Source organism: Vigna umbellata, chromosome 9, assembly GCF_029865625.1.
Source record: "Vigna umbellata cultivar VRB3 chromosome 9, Vumbellata_1.0, whole genome shotgun sequence".
Taxonomy (NCBI): Eukaryota; Viridiplantae; Streptophyta; class Magnoliopsida; order Fabales; family Fabaceae; genus Vigna; species Vigna umbellata.
Genome location: NC_142173.1, coordinates 17,322,720 through 17,340,340, shown reverse-complemented (window position 1 = coordinate 17,340,340; position 17,621 = coordinate 17,322,720). Strand labels below are relative to the sequence as shown.

Below are 17,621 nucleotides of genomic sequence, written 5' to 3'. Positions count from 1 at the left end.
AAAATTTTGTTGCCTCTATCTACCATTACACACACTGCTATCGACGGTGTTATCTACCGTCGGTGGCAAAGACATAGTCTACCATTATCACTGTCGGAGTTCTAGTTTTGACCAACAATCACATGGTTTTGATCGTCTCGGCCAGGCGACCATCATGCCTTTTGAAGTTGTGGATTTGCTCCATTTTTCGATCGCGCATGGTGGCATGTCTATTAGCAATTCAGAGCATCGAGATCACTTATTTTCCTTTTTTAGGTTCATCGTGCATTGTCGCACGTCCCATCTCCTCTCAGGTAACTATTCAAAGCATCGGGGTTGCTCTTTTTCCTTTTTCAGGTGCCTTGATTGGAGAATCTTGGATTTTTATGGTTTCTCTCTCTTGTTCATCCATGGCTTCTTCCATTGTCGTCTCTTTTGACATCCCTTTTCTCACCATTGCTTTTGAACCATCCATATATGTTTTTTCTCCCATGGAAAATATGACTTTTGTTAGTTTATTTATAGTGTTCTCTTTATCAGCTAGATGTCAACAATGCATTCCTCCACAGTGATTTGCAAGAAGAGATTTACATGGAGCAACCTCCTAGATTTGTTGCTCAGGGGAGTCTTTTGGGTTGATATTTTGTGTTCTTTGTCATCTTGCAAATCATTAGCAATTTGGTGTCACTCGAGTGCATAAAAAAATATTTTTACTATGTTTATGGATTATATTAGTAACAAGATTGATATATACTATTTGTTTGCATTAGCTTGAGAGAGTGTTAGATATATTATCTTTATTTTATATTTATCTTTTATCTTTAGTTAGTTTGTTATTATTTCTTATTTGCATATTGGACTTAGTCCATATTTCTTCTATTATAAATAGATGATCCTATGTGTATATTCCATACAAGTGAGATTAATCTCATATATAGTTTATATTATATTTAATAATTATTATTATTATTATTAGGCTTAATTACCTACTTAGTCCCCATGTTCGGAGGTAATTTGCTGTTTAGTACCCGGTTTTAAAAATGTAGGCATTTGATACCTATGTTTTGAAATTTGTATCAATTGAATCCTACCCACTTAACGCCGTTATAAATCTAACGTTTTTCTGACTGTGTATGTGATTTGTGGACGAGCGTTTGTGGACGAGCGACGAGGACGATCGTCCAGCGAAGAGGACGCTCGTCCAGCGAGGCAGAAGAGGACGCTCGTCCAGCGAGGCAGAAGAGGACGCTCGTCCAGCGAAGCGAACGCCCAGTCAGGCAGAAGAGGACGCTCGTCCAGCGAAGCGAACGCCCAGTCAGGCAGAAGAGGACGCTCGTCCAACGAAGCGAACGCTCGTCCATAACCGCTCGTCCACAAATCACATACACAATCAGAAAAAACGTTAGATTTATAACGGCGTTAAGTGGGTAGGATTCAATTGATACAAATTTCAAAACATAGGTATCAAATGCCTACATTTTTAAAACCGGGTACTAAACAGCAAATTACCTCCGAACATGGGGACTAAGTAGGTAATTAAGCCTTATTATTATTATTATTATTATTATTATTATTGAATAAATAAACTTTAACTTTTTTGAATAAATATTAATATTATTAATAAATCAACATATTTTTCATTTAACATTCACTTTTAGCTACACATACATATGTTTTTTCTCTAAAATTAAATGAATATGTTCTAATTTAATATAATTAGTTAATTAAATATTACATATATAAACAAACAAAATTACCGATAAAGGCACCGGTAGTACTAGAATATGAAGCAAGCATGAAACTGTCGCAGGCAATTCACAAAAGAACTCCGCCAATTGTCCTTGAGATATGAATAACTAGAAGACCAGTCACCACTCCTTCCGCTCCAACCGACTTTGCTTTAAACTTTTGAAATTCAATTGCGAGTTTTGAATGTCATAACTAACATTCTCACATGCAACACATTTCCAATCACAACAATCCTTCCATTTTTCTTCTACACCATCAACATTCAGTGTTGTTGGGACGTTAAGCTGAGACATGAGAAGGCGAAGGCAACCAAAATCCCTAATCCCACTTCGCTTAATTTCGCGGAACAGACCAGACTCGGACGAAAGCATTTCTGGTAATTTTCTGCAACTCAGTCTCAAATCCTATTCTTAGTGCACACACCAATTTGCTAATCCAATCAGCTCTTTCTTCATTTACCGCCAGATGAAGACGACGCCGTTTTCCCCAATAATGCGCTTTCCTCAGACAACACCCACAAGGTTCACACCCAAAAGTTTTGTTCGAATTGAATTTTGTTTTCTCTGCACATTTTATAAAATGCAATCACTATCACTGTTTTCTTCTTTTTCTTCTTCTGATTTTTATAGCAAGAATTGCCTCTTGCTGTGCGGCTTGACATTCTAAAAGGTACATCATCTAACTGTTTTAGTTTCAACCAAAATAGATTTGTAGTTAGTTATTAAGGAACTGTTTGAACAGGTTTCTCCCTAATTTCTCAAAAAAAATTCTGGATATGCTTGTCCAATCGACCCTAACTGTTAATATTATTGATCGATTCTGAGAAGGGTACTGCGGTACAGGAATCAGTGATCGGAATTTGTCTGGGAAAGGCACCAGTTCTTCATCTGAGGCATGTCTTTGGGTGGTTTTTTGGATTTGTTTGTTGTGAAGAAAAGGAAGTAACTGATGTGTTTATTGGTTAATCAGAAACCGCTTGAAGATGAGGTTGAGATGCCTGACTTCAACGAGGGAGAGGTTGTTGCCAATTCAACTGATGAAGAAAACAATTCTGCAGACAGGGTACTCTTTAAAATTCTGATAGAATGTTTTACTTCTCATCTTTCAACCATCTATTTATTAGCAAACACCAATTTGGTTGCTCAAATGAAATTGGCACCACTGATGTTATTGTGAGTTAATTAGGTTGGTGCCTGATGATTTTGGTGTGCGTCAAGTAAGACCAGATTGATGAATGGTAGTCAAAAGTCAAAAGACCAAATTTATCTTCTTTGTAATATTAGGGACCAAATTGATTGATAATTTTCAAAGTCACAAAGTTTAATTTTTAGTTCTAATTTCCGGACAGAATTGATATTTTCCTAGTCATCTATTTTTCCATTTTATGCATGACTTTATACGCTTCATATTTTTGTTTAGAGTAAATAATGAAAGTTTAATCCTTGAGATATTTTGCATTGGTCACATTAGTCCCTGAATGATGAAAATTGTGCATTAGGAACTAATCCTTCCGCCAAATTAGTCCCCACATTCGAAATATCAAGCAATGGTTTGATTAACAAAATGCACTTTTGATGAATAATTGACTAATAGAACTGCGTATTAAGAATTGAAATACAAGAGTCAATCTTGAAAAACTTTATTGCTTTACTCCAATTTTGCACCTACCAATGCAGTAGGTATAGAAATGGTATAGAATGTTACAAAGCGTCTCCCCTACTTAGGTTGTTCGAGAGAACCTCACTATCCACAATTCTCCTGAAGTTTTTCCTTTACTAAAAAACTGCCACCCTACTACTAACCCTGGGCTATTTATAATAGTCTGTTACAGCAGGCATACCCTCTTATTTATTTCGTCTCTTATATACTATATACCAAACCTATCAACAGACAACATTGGAGGCAGGGGTTGCGATAAGTATGCTGAATTCATGGCTAGTTCGAGTAAGGGTACATGAAAAACTAGATGAATATGACTGTGTTCAGGAAGGAACAGTCTATACACAACTTGTCCAATGCATTCTGCAATCTGATAAGGTCCACAAAAACTATGACTATTTTTTTCATTGGGCTTCTTTGCTAATGACTTGAACTTGTAAAGTTGGATTTTTAGAAAAACCCAATCTCCTACTTGATAAACCACCTCCCACCTGTGCTTATTGGCTTGAGCACAATTTTGATCTTATGCTTTGCAGAGGTTGTACTTTAATTCTCTCAAAATCGCATCCTGTTCTTCCTGCAATTGATTCACACTTTCTTCTCTTGAGGCAATAGTTGTCCCTTTCAAAATCAAGAACAATGAGTATAATTTCCTTAATTTGTGGACTTGTATGACTTGAGAATTAAACTGTAAAATAATTCTAGAGGGCTTGATTGATCTCTCTCATAATCTTCTATTTATAAAAATAAATTGATACAAGAGTACAAGATAATTAGGGTAACCCTAGACACAATACAATCATGATAAATAGGGTAATTCTAGACACAATATAATCATCATAAATAGGGTAACCCTAGACACAATATAATCATGATAAATAGGATAACCCTTGACACAATATAATGATGATAAATAGGATAAATATAGTAATAGTATGATTGACTGTGTTAATGTGTATCTTCGAGGAGGTAATTTGACTGTTCATTCTTTATTTAATTTTTACTTGTTAAAGGATAATACTGCCGTATCAGCCCCACAGCTCCTCAAGTATGGTCCACAATCTATCAGAAACAAACATATTAGAGATATGACCAGAATTTCTGAAGCATTGCTACATTACAAAGGAAGCGTGTCAGGGTCTCATATGACCTGCTCCAAAGCAATTACATCTGGTATGTGTTTGAAAGAGAATACAATTTTTTTTTTCTGGACTAGACCATGAGTTTTTCCAAAGAGATTCATCCCTATACTTGGCTACTAGCTTCAGGTTTTTGCAATACCATTCAACATTTATTTTGTTTTCCGTGCTACATCTCATTTTGGTAAAATAAAGTGTGCATGAACAAAGGACTTCTATTGTTAGGGAATATTCTATCAGAAAGAAGTTGGATTTATGAGTTCTCCTAACTCCTAACCTGTAACTGATATGAGACAGTTGCAGTTTAGTTTAGCCCACTTGTTGTACATTATATAGGTTCTGTACAAACTATGAGCATCCCTATGGTGAACTATTAGAGGGTAGATTTGCTCGTGTTTTTCACTGTACATCAGTTGTATGATAGGTTTAACTTGAAAAAGAGAATGATTTTATTATTTTCGTTCATGTCAATTAGATTCTCCTTACCTCTATTTGTAACAATCTAATCTTCTAATGAAGGGAAATAAGGAAACAATATACTGAAAAATAATCCAGAAAATCCTACAAATATTTTCTTTAATTAGGAAGATTTTATAGATATTTTTTCTAATTAAGAAGATTCTATAGATATTTTCTCTAATTACAACAATTTATTTTCTTTTCCTCTGTACAACAGTAGTTTTTTAATGTCTTATTAGTGTGTAAGTAAAAGTAACTGACTAGAGTAAAATTTTGAAAGTGGTTGATCTTAGGAGTTCTGGAAATTTAGAGGAAAATCATCTTGAAGATGATGACAAAATTGAAGTAAATTCAGACATTGAGCCTGATGAAATAGAAGCTTTTCCACGTGAGTTTAATCTCACCTCAATGAATGAGCTCTTTAATAACCTCCAAGACAAAGCCAATCAGGTGGGTAGAAATTTTGAAATGCTTCCGGTACTCTTAGACCTATCCATTGATTTTTTTCCCGTATGAGGTCTTTCTTGCATCCATATTTCAATATTTTCTGAATAATCCTTAAAGAAGAGGCAATTTAGTGCAGCTTTTGCAGAAAAGTAGTAGACCCCACTTAAAAGATACAACTGTTGATAGTGAAGATTTCTCAGATCCCGTGGAAAGTGGATCATCAAGTGACAATAAGGTATATAACTATATATGCAGTATGACTTTACTTTTTAGTTTAGTGTCTAGCTGTTAGGATATAAGGAGTTGGTTAAGATAGATTAATGAGTTAATTGTGATTGCTAGAATATTTATGAATTGGTTAGTTATTTAGAAGGGTTAGTTAGATATGAATACGTTAAGGATAAAAAATACCCAGAGTTGTTATTGCGAGCTAAGCATAAGCTCTTTGTTTCTATCGGTTGTTAGATATTGTTAGAAATTGTTAGTCACAATATCTTATATTATTTATTATGTGAAAATGAAATTATATTGAATCACTTGGTTGATACACCCTTCTCCTTAATCCTATATTTATAGGATTAAGTGAATGGAACACACCTCACACACACTCAGATACAGCACATACACACTCACAGCTCACATACACTTAAACACAATAACCAATAATTCTAACACTCCCCCTCAAGCCGGAGCATACAAATTGTATAAACTGAGCTTGGAATAGATGAACTCAGTGTTGAACTACATGATTTGTCTTCAAGAGTGTGAGGCAAACATAGATGGACTAACAGCAGCTTGTGAAACTTCAACTTCAAAAGTGGATGAAGAAGAGCAGTGGTGGACAATGACAAACTGCAAGGACTGATTCCCAATCAATGATGGATGAGTGACGGGATCAACAGTAGTAGCTGAAAGCTAAGAGCTACAAAACTGTAGGGACTACACTAAATCCTCATCAATGATGGATGGGTGATGGGATCAACAATAGTAGATGAAATCTACAAAACTGCAGGGACTACACCCATATTTATGTGACTTGCAGTGTCTTGGAAACGTACTCCCCCTTAGTGTGAACGGCGGAAATGTGAAATATCACAGTTGCTGGACCACTAAAACAAAACAAAATATTAAGCTACAATGCTGAAGCAAAAGCATCAAAGATCCAAAGACATGTTGGAGGTCCAAAATTCTTTGCTGGACAACTCCCAAGTGGTGATACTTAGTAGTGTATCACAAGAAGATCGGGCTAAACTCTAGCCCAAGAAGAACTGACGTAGTTGCGTCTGTCTGAGACGGTAGTGCATCGGCGGTTGACTGCGCCAGTGCTGACTGCGGCAAATCTAGTGAGAAAAAGGCAACAATAGCAACACAGAGGCGAAATCCCCTCACTGTAGGGACTAAATTGTCATTACTGACTGATGGGGCCTATAGTGGCTGGAAGCGACAAAACTACAGGGACTGCCATCACTAACTGACGAGGTGATGGGGCAAACAGTGGTTGAAAGGACAAAAGACGGTGGTTGGCAGCGGACTGTGGTCGGCAGCTGACAGTTGCAAACGGTGGGAAACAACGGATCGTGGCAGACAATGACGAACGTCGGGAACAGAAGTTGATGGTGACAAACTTCTACAACTCCTCACAGTGGCAAAACAGTGCTAGATGGACAACGACAAATGGCACCAGACAACGACAAACGATGTCAAACAGCGACAAACAGCGCCTGGACAGCGGCAAACGGCACGGACAACGGCAAACAGTGCCTGGACAGCGGCAAGCGGTGCCTAGACAAAGAGAGGGAGGTTCGGCGAGATGACCGCAGCGGCGCGGTTTGATGCTGACACCGAGAAGGCGGCGCGTGATGAACACGCGTCCGAGATCTACCGGAGAGAGGAGGCGTGTGACGGCGCATGAGGACGAGACAGAGATGGCGACCACCAGGGTTAGGTCGCGCTTGAAGAAACGGTCCAAATCCACTGGACATCGGTCGGAACTGTGACGGTGGCCGACGAGAAGGCGGCGCGTGACAGACACGCACCCGAGACTGGCTGAAGGGAGGCAGCGCGTGGAGGCGCGTGGAGAGGAGTCTGGTCTTGACTCCGACGAGGTTGGCCGTCGCTCGAGGAGACGGTCCAGATCCGCTGGTCACCGGTCGAAACCGTGACGGTGGCCGGCGTAGATCAGAGAGATCTGATGCTCGTGGCGGCTGGTGCAGAGGCTTCAGAGGACGGGACCACTAGGGTTGGGTTTCGCCGGAGAAAACGACGTTCGGCGGCGACGGCGATAGCAGCAACGACGGCGGAAAGTGGCGGCGATAGCAGTGGCACACTGGGTCCGTCTTGCGGCTCGCGACGGCTATTCCCAAGAGACTTTAGGTCTCTTTGATTCTGGGTGCTGAGATTTAAGAAGAGAAAATGGACTGCTCACTGAAATTTTAGGGGTTGCCGGCAAATGGCAGAGAGCCCGGAAGAAGATCAGAGAACCTGCTCTGATACCATGTGAAAATGAAATTATATTGAATCACTTGGTTGATACACCCTTCTCCTTAATCCTATATTTACAGGATTAAGTGAATGGAACACACCTCACACACACTCATAGCTCACATACACTTAAACACAATAACAAATAATTCTAACAATTATATTATGTGTATTTGGGCTTAGCTCATATTTCCATGTGTTATTCTTCGTTATAAATATATTACCCTATGTGTATTTTCTACACAAGGGGAATTAATCCTATACCTTGTTTTTCATTACTTTCACATGGAATTTAGAGCTAGGGTTTCCTAATAATCCCATATACAATTTTTTTGGTTGCTGCCAGAGTCGCTGCTGTCTCCACCACCGTCTTTGCCACCGGCACTGCCGCTAGAGCAACTTTTCATTTCTTTCACACTGATAAAAATAAAAGCATGAGCTCTTTGTGAAGGGGAAACCCATGTAGTAGAGGGGATTGATATAGGTTCATTTATACACTAGCTCTTTGTAAAAGGAGAAACCCTTGAAGGAGAGAAAAAGTTCTCTTCTTTTTCTTTGTTTTTTTCTTTCTTATTTCAGTTCTTTGTTCCTAACACTTGCTGTGCATCTATTTATTTTTACAGGCAAGTTATCAACAAATAAAAAATACCTTCTCTGTAAAGAAAACGCAGACCATGACAGAGCGATTTTTGGAAGCTCTAGGGACATCCTCTGTTATTACTGAAGGGACTCGTGTTGGGGCTCATAATTCATCGAGGTATGAAATAGTAGTAGCTTCCTGGTACTTTTACGCAACTAAATATGAATTTGTACTAATTCTGCATTCAATATCTTGCCCAAATTGTGCAGTGATGGATTGTCTGAAAGACTACAGCAGATGATGCTAAAAGAAAAAGAAACAGACATGGACTTCTGGAAAAAGTTAAAAGCTGGAGCTAGGCCAGATAGTAAAACTTTTGATTTTACTTTCTCTGCATTTTCTATCCTTATCTATGTAAAACACCATTTAAGACTTTTTTCATTACTGAAACAGTCATTTGGTAATAGTTTTTCATTTTTGTTCCCTTTTGAAGACAGAGAGAGAGAGAGAGGAGGGGGGGGAGGGGGATTGTGCATAAAGTAGAACATGAACATGATCCTGCTTCTTCTTTATTTTCCTAATAATGAAAAAAATTCACAGGTCAACTTGGCTGTTTTGATGTAAAAATCATTTCAAGATACCAAGATGGAAAGCTGACTGTTTGTCACTGCTCATTTGGCAAGTGCAGAGAGGTGAGGTCAAGTTTTAAAAATCAACTTATTTTAACTTTGATCTCCATATATTGTTTTAAATTCTTATTATTGTGATAGGCCAAATTGTGGTAGGTCATTGAAGGTCTATTATAGAAACTGGATCAGAAACTTAGGAAGGATAAGGTTTACAGAAAGACTGAATAATGTATATTTCCAAAGTGGAAGATATTACAGAAATGAATAACCCTGGTTCTTCAACGAATCAGTATCCTCCCAACATATATTTTCTCATGCACCTGGATCTCTCTCCCCAAGGGTATTTTTATACAAATCTCTTATTTTTAACTAATGTCCTGACATGGTAACTGTACCGTCATGATTTGGGCAACCTCCCATAGGCCCAATCAGTTAGTTGATTAATAATTTGACTTTATGTACTTATATATTTTTTGCCAATATGTGGGCCTAATATTTGTAACTACATCAAAAGCTCTATTTCCATTTCCCTTATTTCTTCTCTCGTAAAATCTTAGTTATAGGAGTCCGCGACCTATCAGTTTATGTCAGAAAACAAGATAGAATGCAGTCATAATTTATTACAAGGCAGTTCTGTTTTTACATGCCACAGTAAGCAGTCATTTCTACATGTGCACTTATTACTTAGTGTAAGAAGGGTGCAGTAGCCGTTTACATTATTTGGCAGTTACTTTATGAGATAGTTGATATTTGTATGTCTATGGGATTGTGATAGGGTACTGGGTGATAGGATAGAAGGCAGGGGAGCCAAACGGTGGAAGGTGGTGAAGAGTTGGAGCCAAAAGGTAGGATACAAGGGGAAACAAGCCGAACGGAAGGCGATGAAGAGCTAGAGCCGATTGGTTGAAGAGTGAATATCCTAACTGGGACAATAGTTAGGATGGGCGAGAAATAATTATAGTAAATAAGGTCATATCCTATTTAAATATTTAGTGTAAGTTAATTACAGTAAATATAGCTATATCCAAAGAAAACATTCAGTATAAGTTAATTATAGTAAATAGAATTATATCCTAGGGAAATATTCAGTATAATTTAATTATAGTAAATAGAATTATATCCTAGAGAAATATTCAGTATAAGTTAATTATAGTAAATAGAATTATATCCTAGGGAAATATTCAGTATAAGTTAATTATAGTAAATAGAATTATATTCTAGGGAAATATTTAATATAAATAAAGCTAGATGCTATTGTTTAGGGCATGCTTTTGATTATTGAGTCTTGTGATAGGCGGCTATGCGTCCTGTGAGGGAGGTTATGCTCCCAAGTACTTGAAGAAGGTTATGCTCCCAATTATTGTTTACTTTTGTTAAGTCAGATTTTATCATCAATAAAAGAGATTCATTCGTCCATTATTATTCTTTCATTGTCTTTTTTACCTATTGTGATCGTGTTTAATTACGTCTCCTACTCGGATACGTAACAAATTGTGCTCTAGTTCTTCTTCAATCCAGAATTGTTATTGATTAAATCTCTTGAGTCCAACATATATCCACTGAAGTTTATACTTTATTCTCAAAATAAGGTTTGAATGTCCTAAAAGGGTGACCAATCTGATGATTTTATTAATAGATATTTCCATTTAAAAAACTTCATTTTGCTAAAAATACTTGTTGGCTTTTAGTTTTCTTAGTTTTATTAATTACGTTTATTAGTTTAAAATTTTAAGTAGTTGTGCCTGAATGCCTACCTGATTGTCAATCTATTTTATTTCATTAAGGTAATAAAGAAAAAAGATGGTAATGTGGTAGGAGACTAAGACTGTATGAGAGGAGAAGGAAGACAGGGGGAAGGTCAGGCCGAACGGTGGAAGAAGAGAGGCCGAACGGTGGAGGAAGAAAGGCCGAATGGTGGGGAAAAGTTGTCGAACGATGGGGAAGAGAGGCCGAACGGGTGCTAATGGGAGAGAAGAAGAAAGGCCGAGGAACACTAGACCGAACGGTATCACTAGACCGATCAGTATCACTAGGCTGAACGGTTGTTTCAGTAGGAAGCAGCGCGGGAGTGAGATATTATTATGCGACACTATAAATAGTCTTCTTTGTTTTCTATTGAAGGGGGGGATTTGATTTTTGGGTATAGACTGGCCATATTTGCCAGTGGAGGAGGATAGGCCTCTTTGGGGAAGATTATACTTGTATTCTCTTTCACTTTACAGAATCAATAATACATACATACATACTTTCATTTGTGTTGTTTGAGTGAGAAGACAGCATCGATTTAGGTTACTCGCATTAAGTAACCTAACATAATGCCTGCCTCACTAATTCGTTGGATTCAAATCCTAGTGGGATAATGCTTTCGTTGTTGTTGTTACCTATAAAAACATGTTTCTTGTTGAGGTGGAGAATGACGATGTGCTCTTGGAAAAGCTAGAACTAGGTGTTATTCTATTTCATTTATTTGCTTCACTTGAACACATAATGTGACAGGATCACTTTATTTGAAATGGAACGATATCATGCATTTAAGAAATCCAATATTTAATGCTCATCAGAAAATTGATCGAAGGTGATAGATTATTTTTGCAGAATTTTCTGTTGCAAGATAATTATGAAGGAATGGGGTTTGGTGGAAGCAAAAGCAGCCAAAGCACCATTATCTTTAGCCCAAGGGTTTGCAACAATGTTGACCTTGTAGTTGGGAATGTGATCCGAATTCACCCTCCATGGTAAGATTGTAGAGTTTTCAATTTTTTAAGTTATTGTTTAACATGGAAAACCAGAAATAAAATATAAGGTTAAATTTGTTTTTAGTTGCTAAATTTTAATGTAAAATTGGAATTCATTTGATACTGTCCACTGGAATGCCACTGAACATGTAAAAAAAAATTAACGTCTTTGGGTTAAGAAGATTATATCTATTTATTTTTAAAGTTTGAGACCAACATATATTAAAGATGAAATAGGGAAAACATATGGCTATGATACCATGTTAATAAGTCGACTTTAAATTTAACTTAACTCTTCAAAACTGATTTGTAAAGTGATGTTTGTACCTACATAAATATTGTAAATTAGTCTTATTTCTAGTTGATGAGAAACTTAATATATATATATATATATATATATATATATATATATATATATATATATATATATATATATATATAACTGAGCACTGGCGAGGTGTCATGCATACAACATAGTAGTAGGTTCAGGAAGAAGGGTAGGAAATTGTTTAGGCTTAACAATCCCAAATGTGGAACGAGTTTGCATGGAATGAGTGGAAAGAATGGATGGAATAGGATGTTCAACTTGGTGACTAAATTGAGTGGACCAAGAGGGTGTAGTACCAGTTGGAAGAGATGATACAGGAGATGAAGGGGTAGCATGCTAAATGGGAGAGTGATCATTAATAGAAGGAAGCACTCCAAGTGGAATGGAACGAGAATGAGATAGCAATGGTGTGGAGGCATGGAGCGAGAATGAGATACCAATGGTGTGGAGGAAACTGTCCTGGAAACAAAAGGAAAGGTATTTCCATCAAATAAAACATCTTTGGAGATAAAATTTTTGCCATTGAAATCAAGACATTGTGGAATTGACGACTGATGAAGCAGGGGAAGGAGAGGAGAGCTTCATCAGCCGAAAATTGTACAAACCATCTGAACCGAGAGAACCTTTTAATAAAACAAAATTATCAACCGAGGATTGAACAAAACAAACAGAGGGATGAAACTCAAAATACACATGATTATCACGAGGAAACTAACACTGACAATTTTTATTGATGGAAAGCACATGTAATATAACAGAAGGCTTGTGACTGGAAGCAGAACCAAAAAACTAAATTGGCAAACATTGTCCATTTCCCATAAAATCATTTTCTTCACCTTGAGGAGGGGCTGCATCCGATAGATTTGTTGCATCACTGGTGATATGATGAGCAGCGCCGAAATCAATGAACCATTCTGAGATGGTTGTGTTGGTGAATGAACAGAGGCAAAGTGTGCGGTGAAGTAACATAAGCAGCAGTTTGGAAAAGCTGATAAAAGAGGAAGGGTAGTGGAGATCGAGGTGAAAATTGTGGTTAAGACTGTGTATGGTAAGGTGGAATCTGATGTGGAGGGTAGATCTGTGGTGAAGAAAATGGATGCACTGGTGCACTAAAGTTGGGATCAAACTGATGGTAGCAAAAGGAGGCATTGTGGCCATCTTTGTGGCATACTTGGCATTGAATTGAGCTATGACCAGATCGTCCTCCGTGACGGCCAGGATATCCTCTTCCTTGTTGAAAATAGCTGCGACGTGAAGATTGCGAGGAGATAGAAGGAACAGAGTTAAGTTGAACATTTTGCTCAAAAGCTGTTTGAGAATTTGTTTAAGCGAGATTAAGAGAGACAGTTGTATCCAAGTGTTTCAATCATTCAATCCGAGCTTTTTGAGCAACCAACAATGATTCAATTTTATCAAAGTGAGAATAACTATGGTTTGCTGTTGATGAATGAGATGAAAGACTCATATTCAACGGGAAGACCTTCAATGATGGAGTATCCAGTTGTTCGTCTTCAGGGACAGGATCACCAACGGAGTTAAGGTCATCGACAAGAGTTTTAATGTGGAGGGGAAACTCATTAATCATTTTTTCTCCTTTCTTCAAAGTGCGCAGCTCATTTCTCAGTTGTCGAGCTATGGCTCTGGTTTGTGAGTTAAACTGAGAATGAATTTTGTCTCAAAGTTGAAAGGAGTGATTGCATCCAATAACACAAGTTAAGAAGGCAACCGATAGAAACGACGGCAGTCACAAGAGTTAGTTGGTCTTGAGTCTGCCAAGCACTGAACTCAAGATTTTCAATTGCTGTTTTGCGATAAGAAGATCATAGAAACTGAAGGAGAAATGACTAACCACATGGCCGCGTAGACTATGGGCTTTATGACTGATTCAACCTGCTGTCTAAGAGGAGGAAATTGGTATAGCTTCTCTAATATTGTGTAGACTTGGGTCCGGAAATAGTACCAATGAAACAAAGATAGCAAAAAAAAAAAATTGACGACAGGATCTCGAAAAAGAATTCAATGATACCTTGTTGAATATGGAAAACTAGAAATAAAATATATTCTGAAAAGTATTGTCTATCATTTTTATTGCCCACAAAGAGAAGGTACGTATGTATATATATGTAACAAATCACTAGCTATGTGTCATGCATACAACATGGGTCATCCATTCCTTACAGAATGCACAAAGCTATATAACAGAAAATGTAACACGTATACAAAACAGAACAGAGATAAAATCAGAGAACCAAAACAGAAAGATATTCCCGAACAGTTATTGAATTGAGTTATGCTTATTTTTGACTTGCCATGAACTGCTTGTGTTGTTTCTTGATCTCTCTTATGGTTTTGGTTCTTTGACAGGAAGGAAGTTCAAGTGGGAAATGATAATATTATTCTGTGCACTTATTTCTCATTAATTTGATGTCCAGTTTTAATTCATTAGATTCTTATCAACCAAGGACAATTATGCAAAGCACCAAACAAATATGCTGCTGTTCAGCTTTGGGAACTAGGAAAGGGACTTGTCTTGTTTCATTTGACTCGAGTCGAGGTACCTTTAGATTACTGTACCACTAGCCTTAAAGATTATTGGTAGAGAAAAAAATTAGAGAAAATTTGGAGTGAGGATCATGAAGAATCTCTAATGTTATTAATATTTGATATTGATGCACTTTGAAGGTATTATTTTTAGGTATTTAGATTCGAAAATTGTAGTGGGTAATTATTTTTTTTAGAAATTTATAATGTATTACGACAAATTGCTAATTGTATAGAAAATTTTAAAAGAAATTAAAAAATCTAAAACTTGATCATATGTATCAAATTATAGAATTTCAAATTTTCTCATCTCTTTTCGTTTGTTCGAGGTGTCACTAGCTCTACCAGCGCCAGGCGTTAATAGTGTAAATCTTATTCATATATAACAAAAGTGCAATATATATTATTTTCAAAATGTACTAGAATATAAATGATTTAATCACCTTTTATTATTTTTAAATTTTTAAAAAAAATTGCACATTCGGGATAATATTTAGATTTGCAAAATTTACTTCTTAATATAAAGATCAACCAAGCTTCGTAATGCTCGAACACAGTGAGGCATATATCCAAAAAACCTACCAAGGCAACCCGGCCTCACAATGCCTGAATGTTGTGTGACATACATCAGAACACAGAACCAAACAAGCTTTACGGTACAACACGCATCCCGAAGTACTACAACAAGCCCGACCTTACCACAAAAGCCCGACCTTACCACAAAAGCCCGTCCTTAAAGAATGCAACATGCACTGCAGTGCAAAAAGCACTGTTGGCGAGGCAAACCACCAAATCAAGCAAACAAAGCATTAGATCAGGTATGTTCAAGAAAGTAACCCAGCATCTTCATGACTGGTGTTCATGAGAGGAACCCAATGTCTTCATGACCAGGTACGTTCATCAGAAGAACCTGGCTTATCAACAACCGGATACATTCACAAGGAAAAATGCCTCTATATCCAGAAGCACAAAAAACAAGCAGCAAACCGGCACACCACTACCTGGCTCACTCATGAAAACTTCAACACTTGATGTTTCCTTGAAAAACAAAGTCACCTTCTACACTTGATTGGTTTTTTGCTCATCGGCCTTTCTATCCGATCGGCATAACCCTGCAAAGCTCGTCCATCTCAAGATTTTACATTGGCCATCATTTCAGGGCAAAGTTTTGAACACATGACAACCTGGCTACAATAAGGTGGTCGATCTCATGAGAAACACAAGGCTGGCACAACAGGAGTCCACCCAGATTGGCAACATCGCATCAAAACTGCTGAAAAGTCAATGGCACAAAGAGGGGAAGTATGGGAAGTAGAGAAAACTCAAATGTGCCATGAAAAAGCACTCAAAGGTACAATGAAACAATTTCGAAATTACTCAAACATGTAATTTGGTGATTTTTCAAAAACTAAACTTGGAAATAAAGACATAAAGAACTAAACATGACTCTAGACAATATCGATGGATTCAAAAATCAAAATGACACTACATAAGCATATAAGATCGAATGAAACAGCAAGAAATGACTCAAACAGAAAAGGCACATAAGCAACATAAACACATAAAAATCCTAATGGAAAAGATGAATGATTCCAAGAGAAGAACAAAGTAGAACCATAAAAACAACAAAAAAGGTAACAAGATTATGAAAAGTAAGAGCAATACATAAAAACAGTAAAAATAGTTAGGGAACCAAGGAAAATTAGCTTTTGAAGAACCAAGGCTCTTAATACCACATGATAGCAACCTCCTTATGCTAGGTTGGACCAAAGCTAGGAGATATGTAGGGAGGGGTGTTTCCTTAGATGGATGGTGTGGAAAAGTGGTGGTAAATGGTCCAAGAATGATGAGAAGGTGTGGATGTTGTAGAAGCTAACAACCTCTACGAGATATGGTGGTGGTGTAGTGTTTGATGGTTCTAAGAGAGGTAAGGCAAACTCAAGGAGGAAGGTGACTAGAGGGGCCTCTAAGGTTGCTCTAGTCTTGATCTAGAAAATGTTTGGCCAAATTTGGGCAACAAAACATTTGTAAACTTCCAAGATGATTATAAGAAAGGAGACACCTCTATATATTGGCAAGGGTGTCTCCTAAAAACTCGAAAAACATGATCTCTCACCTTTGCACTCATTGCAAAAAATGAGGTCTTCTAAGGAGTGGACAAGTGTCCACAAATCCTCTCTAATAAGGGAAGGACATGTGGCTACTCATAAAGCAAAATCTTCTTCATTCCTAGAGTGTCATGAAGTACTTTAAAAACACTAGAAGGGAGGTGTTGAAGAGTGTTAATAGAAAAAAAAAACTCACAACCCTTCTGATGTAGCATGTCTGTTGAGTTTTGGATTTAACAAATGAATACTTAAACGCTCAACCTTGTAAATGATTATGAATGATAGTTGTTTTTAACGTGTTATTCAGAATGTACATTGTAGTGTTTATGAGAACTTCCTCAGTTGAATAAGAATCATTTAGTGCGAAAGTTTCTTGTATGTTGAAATAAAAGTGTAGCTGCAGGTTTTGAGAAAAGCATTTAGACAAAAAGATGAACAACAATTGCACTAGTATTTTTATAATGGTTCACTCCAACTAAACTACGTTTAGTCTCTTCCGCAGAGGGTTCCACTATAATCTTCAACAAGATTACAATTGAGTATCCGCACAACTCTTAGTCTTCTCAATCAACGAATAACCTCTTGTTACCCTAGACTAGATGAGTATTTGTACTACTCCTGGTCTTCTCAGTCAATGAGTAACCTCTTGGTACCCTAAATTGGATGAGTATTCGCACCACTTTTGGTATTCTCAGTCAGCGAGTAACCTCTTATTACCTTCGATTGGATGAGTATTCGCACCACTCTGGATACTAGACAACCTTGCCTAGTTTCCTTAACTTCACAG

The 17,621-nt window shown here is 37.3% G+C and overlaps 2 protein-coding genes across 10 annotated transcripts; one reads left to right on the top strand and one right to left on the bottom strand.

Moving 5' to 3' along the window:
• Positions 1-1,762: 1,762 nt before the first annotated feature.
• Positions 1,763-14,887, top strand: LOC124847051 (kinetochore protein). 9 transcript variants are annotated; one of them, XR_007029594.2, is made up of 13 exons: positions 1,763-2,104; positions 2,194-2,249; positions 2,358-2,397; positions 2,556-2,620; positions 2,698-2,790; positions 4,401-4,560; positions 5,266-5,435; positions 5,569-5,667; positions 8,537-8,670; positions 8,763-8,860; positions 9,094-9,185; positions 11,705-11,857; positions 14,550-14,887. XR_007029594.2 is itself a non-coding variant. In XM_047324441.2 (13 exons), the coding sequence occupies exons 1-13, from the start codon at positions 2,020-2,022 to the stop codon at positions 14,608-14,610; spliced, it is 1,278 nt and encodes a 425-aa protein (XP_047180397.1). In that variant the 5' UTR covers positions 1,763-2,019; the 3' UTR covers positions 14,611-14,887. The 9 variants fall into 9 exon arrangements, 5 of the variants coding, with proteins under 5 accessions (XP_047180397.1, XP_047180395.1, XP_087954693.1 ...); XM_047324441.2 differs by having other exon boundaries at positions 2,571-2,620; positions 11,718-11,857; XM_047324439.2 differs by having other exon boundaries at positions 11,718-11,857.
• Positions 12,325-14,356, bottom strand: LOC148192755 (uncharacterized). The gene is made up of 3 exons (XM_088098532.1): positions 14,341-14,356; positions 13,567-13,859; positions 12,325-13,506 (listed from the first exon to the last, which is right to left on the bottom strand). Exons 1-3 carry the CDS (start codon positions 14,354-14,356, stop codon positions 13,219-13,221), a joined length of 597 nt encoding a protein of 198 aa, XP_087954658.1. The 3' UTR covers positions 12,325-13,218.
• Positions 14,888-17,621: the final 2,734 nt, after the last annotated feature.

Excerpts from the sequence above, each read along its gene's own strand:
- LOC124847051 (XM_047324439.2), top strand. The coding sequence starts at position 2,020 with ATGAGAAGGCGAAGGCAACCAAAATCCCTAATCCCACTTCGCTTAATT. Across the intron at positions 4,561-5,265 it reads CTCCAAAGCAATTACATCTG|TGGTTGATCTTAGGAGTTCT; the intron begins GTATGTGTTTGA and ends AAATTTTGAAAG. Across the intron at positions 5,668-8,536 it reads GATCATCAAGTGACAATAAG|GCAAGTTATCAACAAATAAA; the intron begins GTATATAACTAT and ends TTATTTTTACAG.
- LOC148192755 (XM_088098532.1), bottom strand. Across the intron at positions 13,507-13,566 it reads CATTGTTGGTTGCTCAAAAA|AATTCTCAAACAGCTTTTGA; the intron begins GCTCGGATTGAA and ends CTCGCTTAAACA.